Source organism: Silene latifolia, chromosome 9, assembly GCF_048544455.1.
Source record: "Silene latifolia isolate original U9 population chromosome 9, ASM4854445v1, whole genome shotgun sequence".
Taxonomy (NCBI): Eukaryota; Viridiplantae; Streptophyta; class Magnoliopsida; order Caryophyllales; family Caryophyllaceae; genus Silene; species Silene latifolia.
Genome location: NC_133534.1, coordinates 134,332,541 through 134,341,758, shown reverse-complemented (window position 1 = coordinate 134,341,758; position 9,218 = coordinate 134,332,541). Strand labels below are relative to the sequence as shown.

The 9,218-nt window shown below is 35.0% G+C and overlaps 1 protein-coding gene across 1 annotated transcript; it reads right to left on the bottom strand.

The window, feature by feature from the left end:
• Positions 1 to 1,892: 1,892 nt before the first annotated feature.
• Positions 1,893 to 6,236, bottom strand: LOC141600087 (serine carboxypeptidase-like 27). Its single transcript, XM_074420272.1, has 9 exons — positions 5,725 to 6,236; positions 5,537 to 5,632; positions 5,203 to 5,295; positions 4,995 to 5,080; positions 4,627 to 4,887; positions 3,191 to 3,318; positions 3,010 to 3,105; positions 2,366 to 2,471; positions 1,893 to 2,276 (listed from the first exon to the last, which is right to left on the bottom strand). Exons 1-9 carry the CDS (start codon positions 6,071 to 6,073, stop codon positions 2,133 to 2,135), a joined length of 1,359 nt encoding a protein of 452 aa, XP_074276373.1. The 5' UTR covers positions 6,074 to 6,236; the 3' UTR covers positions 1,893 to 2,132.
• Positions 6,237 to 9,218: the final 2,982 nt, after the last annotated feature.

Below are 9,218 nucleotides of genomic sequence, written 5' to 3'. Positions count from 1 at the left end.
ATTCTATAATTTATACGTATTATAATCACCACACTAACATTGTTTTTCAATGTGGGACATATAACATATTAAAAGAAGTACACCATCTTTAATACTCGTATGTGCAAATCATATGAAATCTATACTCTAATGAAATCATTTTTTACCACGAATCTAATTATATTATCTTCATAATTTTTATAACAACATTTTTTTGCCAAATGAAATGTCAAAGTTTTTATATAAAAATTAGAAACTTCTCATGAATATAAAATAGGAAATATAGATATTATAATAATTAAAAGATTCTCCACTTTATTTTTTATGTGGAAAATATTATTTATAAAACTTTCCTAAATTATTTTTTGATGATGTGGACGCTCTAGAATCACTTGAAAAAACTCTCTTTTATATATATACTAGATTAATATTTAGCATGACCCACCACTATAGTCAATCAATTGAGCGGGAAAACATTCAGGATTTCTTATTCTTTTAGTTTAGTGGTGATGATATTTAATATGTTAAATATGCATTAGAATTAATTAAAAACATGCTACATGTGACACATTGTGTGACAAATGACAAATTGACAAAATAAAATGGATGTCCATTTTATGTAATGGACCGAAAATGGAGGGGTTGTAGTGGATAGTGGGTGATTCATTTTAATAGTTAAAATTGACATAATCATTCCTACTCTATAATAGCCTTACATACCTATGGATTCAGAAAAGAGAAAGGAAAAGGGAGAAGGCCATGCATTGGCCTTCTAGACCCCCCTAAACCGGCACCCCTTCATCAAATAGAGAATTTGTTCTCTATTTTTGAGCTAGGCAATTTTACATCAGTCTTATTCATCTTCTCCAAAAACACATCTATCTAAAATGGTTTAGAAACTCTAAAATTGTTCATCTAAAATTCTAATATCAATATATAAGATTACTAGTGTAGTAATAAGAATATTATTAGAATTATTTTAAGGATACTAGTATATTAATCTAGTTAGTTAATATACTAGTTTAAGGGTTTTTATTTTGGGTGCAACAAGAGGAGGATCTCTATATTTGGGATTTTGGAGGATCATCCATTACATTTAAGTTCAAGAACAAATAAGGAAGGTGACCTTATTTGTGCCCTAATTTTCGAACCAAAAACAATGTAAGAACCATTGTTTACTTATTTTTATCTTATTTAGTTATGCATGCACTAGATCCTTAGAACTCATATTAAAATGTTAATTAGTTCATCATTAGAAAAGTCTAATAATAGGTATATGAACCTAACATTTTCTTATGTTGTTGAGTCTTATGAGACCAAACCCTAGATTTTGGGGAATTAGTATATTATATGTTCATATGTTCATATAGGTGCCGGATTTGTGAAGAATCGGTTTGATTGCTTGGTTGTTGATTCATGGACCGCTTTTGATTGTTGCTAGCTTTGAAAAAATGCTAAAAGGTAGAGACTTTCTCTACTAGCTCTTAGGATTTTGTGTTGTTTATGTGTTCTTATATTAAGAGTCTTATGGTTATTGTTGGTTTATGTGACAATAAATTGTAGTATATGATGAGGAATATGGATATCGATGTAGTATAATTGTGATATTGGTCTTCTAGTGAGTATAATTGACTTGGCGTGGACTTTGTTGTTGGGGTACTGGTACGAGTAATTGGGTTCCTTTGACACCGTCGTACTAGGAGGGCCGTCCGTTGAGTCTCCCCTTCTGGACCCGTCACAAGGGGGATGTGCACATTTATGATTCAGGGAGTGATTGTGGTCGTACACGTTCGTCGTGTAATTTGATTACCACTTGTTACGGCAGCCTTATAGTTCGACCTAGACTACCCTGGTTTGATTGGAGGGAGCATGACAAACTGCCGGTACCTAGTTTTAGATATATGCAAGTATACTTTGTCAAAAAGAAAGAGGGAAAAAAAGACTGCGATTGACGGAAAAATTATCATATGATACATTTGCCTCAAAAAAATAATGCAAAAAAAGAAATGATGTCCAAACTAAAAGAACAACTATGAAATATGATATATGAGCAAAGAATTAGGGGTTTTATTTGTTTTGGTTTCCCAGACCCCCAATAAAATAAGCAATTCAGTAATAGTTTTGTTTAATAGATTGTTCACTTGGGTAGTGTTTTAGACAAATGGCATGGATTTGTTCTTGAGGAAATGGTTGAAAAGAATGAAGGCTTGTCGAGGACGATGAAGAGGGACTTCATGTCCTGCTCCGGTAACCGTCACAAAGGTTAAACCCTTGTACACTTGGCTCCATCCACCAACCTGATGAAAACCAAAGGATGAAACTTTTCAAAATGATTTTGGTAATTGATTTTTAGAAGAAATTGGCATGGACTTGTTCAAGGACTTACCGTTCCCCTGTCATACCAAGGGTACCACTTGATCACAGTAGGGAGTTTCAACGCATCGATCGAGTATCGGGTTGCAGTTACGGGTACTACTGAGTCAGTGTCCCCGCTGCACGAATTAGAAGTCCGGCTTGATTAGTTCAGTTTACTAAACAAGAAATCATATCCTGGACTACATCAAAGAGAAACTAATAAAAAAGTTCACATAAACATCATGAAGGTATTGAAATTACAAAAATATGAAAAAAAGAACCGAAAAGGCAAAACTAGTAATAAGTACTACTGTACTAGTCAATTACTCCCCCTGTCCCTGAGTGACTGTTTGATTTCGCTTTCTTTAATTTGGGTCGTAAAGTGAGCCACAAGGGTAGTTTTGATGTTGACAGTTTTCCAAAACAGGTCGTCAATACCATGACTCGTTGACTTATCAGCTAAGTTAGCTGACATGTGCACGATAATGTTTGGCTAAAGAGTAAATGTTAACTCCTCTCGTATAACAATCAGTGCCTGTACAAACAGTCGTTCTGGGATACCCCTAAATTGGAAGCGAAGAAAAACGGTCTCTTGGACAAATGGAGTATTCTCAGGCAGTTCAGCATTCAGACACTGAAAATTTTGTACAGAAGACTACAAGAGCAGTAAATTACCTAAATACCCATATCCGCAAACCAGCCTCCATGAGTTCTTTGTAAATTGGAAGCATTGAAAGTGGTGAATCAGCCCAATAAGTTCCTACTATATCACTGAAATTATGGAGGTTTAATTATCGTTAATCATAACAAATCACAGTACTAGACTACCGCAAAGTTTTAAGCTATAGTAACCTACCTGCAAGTGCTCCATGGATAAGCAACTTTGGTAACATTAGCATGCATAGCATCTTGAACTTCAGGAAGGTTGAAATATTCACTTGAGTACGTCTCCGTACATGGATCATATGCTCTGCTCATCCAAGGCTGGTTGAAACAATCACTTTAGTTACAAACACTTATCATCCCTATGATGCAGTAAGAGGAGGGGAACTCTGGCAATTATGGCCTTAGGCCTAGCAAAATATACAATAGTTGCTAAATATTCAATGAAAGTATAGAGAAAATCACAAATTTTGCGCACCCCCACCCCTACCAGTCTACCACAACCACACACACAAAAAAATATGGCAAACCTTTGAAAGAGAGTTAAACAAGGATTCAATGAGAAAATTGAGCCTAAGGAGTATTGATAAAAAAGTACAAAACCTCTTTAGGAAGTAAAGACTATTCTAAGATCGTCTCATATATGATTTTGAGTTGTTTTAAGTTATGGCAACTAAATAGTAAATAAGTTACACGCCTGAGGCAAATCCAAAGAATAAATGCAGCACAGAAGAGACATTTTCACATCCATACATTGATCGTAATGCTGCTTACTAGAGTTTGTAAACAACATTATGTTTTCACCTTTACGACAACAATCAATCAATATTGACGGTGACTTATTCTGTTTAGCTCATAAGTACAAATTATTGCCAGGTGGCAAGGTTGTTGAAAAAGAAGTGGGGAATAGATATAACGGGAAATAAAGGTCATATCAAGACTGAAATGGAATCAAAAATCAAAAAGGTATATTATTGATGATATTGTGAAGAACTGAAGACTAAAACGATCCTTTGGTGTCCCTCCAGCAACATTATGCAGCTAAAAAATAGAAAAAACTTTCATTTCAACAAGCTGGAAAGTATGTTACTCGGCATGCTGACGGGACCATTCAATAGTAAGTTTGTAGTTTGCGCTATACTGGCTCGCTTGGTTAAAACTGGCCTAACCCAAATATGACTGATTTGAAACAAAAAAACTAATAACTATGACCCAAAATCACCCCGGACTGAAAGAACCAAACATGAACTGACACATTCTAGAAATGAAGTGATAATAGTGCACCTGCAGTGGCTTGAACTTAACTCGCATGATCTTTTTGCAAGGTCTACTAGTCACTAGTAAGTAGTAATGCACAAGTACAAAACATAAAACTTTCACATGCAACTCACAATGCTTGAACTGAGGCCCTGTTAAATTCTAGTTCAATACATTTCAGTTAGTGAGTTTCGTAACAGATTAACATAAAAAATCGATTCCGTCTAGATCAGCCCATTATCACTTCAATTGAGTTCAGTTAAGCAAAGTTCAGTTTAAAAAAAAAAAAAATTACGAAGTATCGAAGCTTTGACGAAGTAATGGGCAAGTAAAATACAAAACGCGATAGCAAAATGCAAAACGGTCACTTACATAACGACCCCTTAGCCTGCGCTTCAAGGTTGTGGTAGAATTGCAGGGACGAGTGAAAATACTGTACGGATCAATATTTCCAAACTCGGCATCTGAAGCATCTAGAGCCTTGTTGCATATAGCTGATGGGTGCTGAGATGATCCAGATAGACAAGAATTTCTTAGGTTCCTGTAGGTTGAATCGGAAATCAAGGCATGTGTCCACCAGTACTCAAATGTACCAATGTAATCATGATAGTCATCTATCACAGCATTCCCCACCTGGTAGACATTAGTCAAAACACAGATGGATTAGTGAGTCATATATGGGATAGTCTGACCTGCGAGAGCAACCAAAGTCCTACAAGCTGAGGCTGGAGAACGCATACCATAAAGCCCTTGAAGTTAATAATTGGATTTACAATTCCTTTGTTTCTTCTGTAAATAAGTTGTGACAACTGGGGAACATAGTGGCCTGACAATAGATCACCAAAAGATGAGCATAAATTAGACTCCGTCCGTATGTATGTATATGGATTAGATCGATTATTCCAATTCATAATGAAAAATATGGGTCGGAATGAAGTCTATGAGCACCTGCATAACTTTCCCCGGCAATGTAAAACTCTCTGTACTTGTACTGAGGAAATCTATCAAACCATCTGAGAAGAAATGTATATGAATCTTCAGCTGCACATCAAAATCACAGTATCTCATAAAAAGAGGATAATTAACCAACAATTGCCAACGTGTAAATAGCACATGATAATTATAAAATGGATAAAGGTATATTGTTTACAAAAAATTTCACATAAAACTATTAGCCAAATTGAGATTTGAGGATTCCTTGGGATACCAGCTAATTAAGTTGAAAAAGAAAAAGTAGATTTGGTAAAAATATGAAATGAGTATAGTCCATCAATTAAATTACCTGTGCTGCTGTCACCAGCAGTATACAGATCAGATGAAGTATTTGAGTATGAGAAGCCAACACCTGCTGGTGATTCAAGGAACAGCAAGTTTGCCACTGTCCAACATTATTTCAAAGCACCATATTATGTGATCAAATCAGAATTCAAAAATTATGAATGACAAATAATTACACAAAAAATGACTTACACTTGTTCCAAGAAAATGGGTTCAAGTAAAGGGTGTTGCCATCATTCTGAATATGGAAAGGACCGATCTCCTCGGCAGCTCCATAGGCAACAGATGAGCAACCAGGGCCACCATTGAGCCACAAAACGAGAGGGTTTGTATCAGAATAGGAAGGAGACTCAATTAACCAATAAAACAATGCTCTTCCAGCAGAATTATTGACTGTCACGTAACCGGAATACTGTGCAAAATCTGCATTTTCTGGTTGGCCTGGTAAATATGTGATTTTATCCTCATTCTGATCTGCAAGTATGACATTGCAGCAATTCAGAAGCAGCAAGATGAAGACAGTAACATAGAGATTTACCATGGAGTTTGGGATGTTTTAATTGATAAAAATGTGCAACAAGCAGCACGGAGCAAGTGGAGTCCCCCACGTCTAAAGAGGCCTTACCCTTTGGTAGTGCCAATGAATGGTGTTGTATAATACTACATGAAGTTAAGAGAAATAAATAACAAGGCAGTAAAGTTGTGAAAGAGACAAATGATGGGTCATCATAAGTTATAGGTGTAAGAGGTAGAGATGATAAGATTGGGTCATGAAAGGTAGTTAATGCTGTAACAACTAACAAGTGAAATTGTAGTACTAGGCTAGTAGCAACTAGCACTAGCAGTAGTAGTACAAAAACATTTGATTTAGGCCATTTAGCCAATCAAGTAAAAGAAAGACCAAAATACAATGGACCCCAACAAATAATGATTATCCCTAATCAATTGGTCTCCCTTGTGACGGGTTACCATTTGTGACGGATATTTTGTGAGATAAAATGGTAACAAAATGGGTTAGTGGAGAAAGGGGACCACATAAATAGTGTTGCAGAGAGAGAAAAAGTGGGTACATTGTGAGGTAAAATGGTATCCGTCTTCAGCTTGTGACGGATATGTCATGTCTTCAATGAGAATTTGTGATCCCTAATTGGGTTTAACTTGTCAAGTGGTGGATTTCCGGAATGGGGCAGTAATTCTCTTGTAAATAAAATGAAGAAAAATAATGGAGATATTAAGAAAGATAGAAAGCGTAGGAATTAGGATGAGAGAATTAACAAAAGGGAGGAGATTTGTACGAGGTCTAAATTATTGTTGTGGTTTGGTTTGAAGTTGCTGGTCGCGTGGCGATGGAGGGCGGGTATTGACTAGAGTCGTATAGTACTGTGGGGTTGAAAAGGAAGGAAGGACGATGGTTAGTGGTGACAGACGCCAGTGAGGAGGGCCACCGGTGGTCGCTTTATGTTGAGAATGTCGCTTTTGGTCTCTCTCACTGGTTGACTCGTCACAGGATCAAGGAGTTTGATCATCAAACATGCCAACATGGGTACCCGGTTCTGCCCCCCCCCCCCCCCCACACCCCCAGTGTTATTATAAGAGTAAACTAGTATGGGTGTCTTCGCTTGGCAAGTTCATTTCTATTTAAAGATTAAATAATATTTTTATTTAACTAAAACTGCTTTAAAGTTGCATGACTTTTAAATTTATTATTAATATATTTTTCTATGATACGGAGTATATTAAAATTACAATGAAATAAATTATGAGACAAATTTTCACTACTCTCGCTATTAATATTTTACGTAAATCGATTGCTTAGCTAATTGTTCATATGTACTTTATTTCGTTCTTAGTATTGTTACTTATATTACATTCGTTATTATTACTTTTAGTTTCACTACTCCCGCCGTAATTATTGTTACCTAATTATTGTTACTTTCACTAATTGTACATTAATATTTATAATTTCACTACTCCCGTTTCTACTTCTGTTACTTTCACTACACCCGCTCGCTGCTAATATAGTTAGTTTGACTATTTTAATGAGTGATTACTATCATATTACTATATCTAATGTTACTACAATTCTTTTCACTACTAACAGAATTATTACTTTTACTCTTTAAGTATCCAATGAGTGATTACTATATCCAAAGTTACTTTTATTACTCTCACTACATATATGCATTAAATTAATTAAGTCAAAATAATTATGGAATATTATATTTTTTTGTAAATCTAGTTTGATTTATTTACTCATTAATATTTTCCAAAATATAATATACTTATATTATATTTGTTTATGTTTAAATAATTAACATCTTTATACTAATTAATGCCATAAGTGGACATGTTTATTTTAAGAAAAATCACCATATTCCGGTGTTCTCTAAATTTATACCATCAACCAAAACTATATTATATTTACATTGAAGTCCCTTGTTCAGGTCCATCGCACATTGCTATTGATTTAAAACTATATAGTATAATTAATTTGTATAAATTTATTTAATTACATTGAAGTCCCTTGGTTTCTGGAATTAATATATAGTATTGATTATCAATTACACCCACGCTTAATCCACTTCTTTAAACTAACTCCCACGTCAATTTTTTTTAATAATTTACCCCCTAAATTATTTGCTCAGGTTATATTTTGCACCCAACACCATTTTCAGGCAAAATAAATAAAGAATTGACGATTTTGCCCCCGCGTCTTGCTTTCTCTTTCTCTATACAACTTTGTATACCAGCAATTCATCATTTCCAAACGACTTCATGCTTCTTGCTTTCTCTTTCTCTATACAACTTTCTCTAATCAAAATAGATTATACCATAAACCTCATTTTAGCATTATTCTTCTCTTCTTTCCCCCTCATTTTATGGGATTTTTCACCTAATTTCCCCCCAAATATTCCCTCAAACATTTCCCACAAATCTCCGTCATAATCAAGCAATTGATGAAGATGAAGAACCAATCGAAACTCTAATTTAACCATTCATTAAGGAGCAATTAATCATGATCGTTGCGGGTCGAATTGCGCTCTGGAGCGAATAAGGCGTTGAAGGAGCCGCAAAAGACGATATCGGGTCGAACTGCGTCGTGCCAGCTTGCTGCGGTTGGGCCTGTGGCTGGGAGTAGTGAGACTTGGCCGGATTTGTTTGTTTAATTGGATTTTGATGTCTAATTGAATGCATGCACCAGAATGCTCAGTCTGTAATTAAACTATTAAAGAAGGGCGCAAATAGTTTGTTTCAAACTGCCCAGTAAACCACATTCAGATTCATAAACAATAATGCAACACCTGATTGACGAGAAGAGAATGAAAGAGATGGGAAAGAGGGGAAACAACCTACTTAATAAAAAAACAAGGGCAAAATCGTCATATTTAAACAAAAAATTTGAATTTTGACGGAAAATTGGCCTGAAAATGGTATTGGGTGCAAAATATAACCTGAGCAAATAATTTGGGGGTAAATTATTAAAAAAAATTAACGTGAGAGTTCGTTTAAAAAAGTGAATTAAGCGTGGGTGTAATTGATAATTTACTCTTATTAACATTAGAGTCACATAAATTCAAGTACGATCCATCCATTTTTTATGCATATAATACTACTCCGAAGGTGTTTAATTTCTGTTTACAATACATTTTTATTTTTTTTAAGAGAGAAGGTGTTTAAGTTATTGA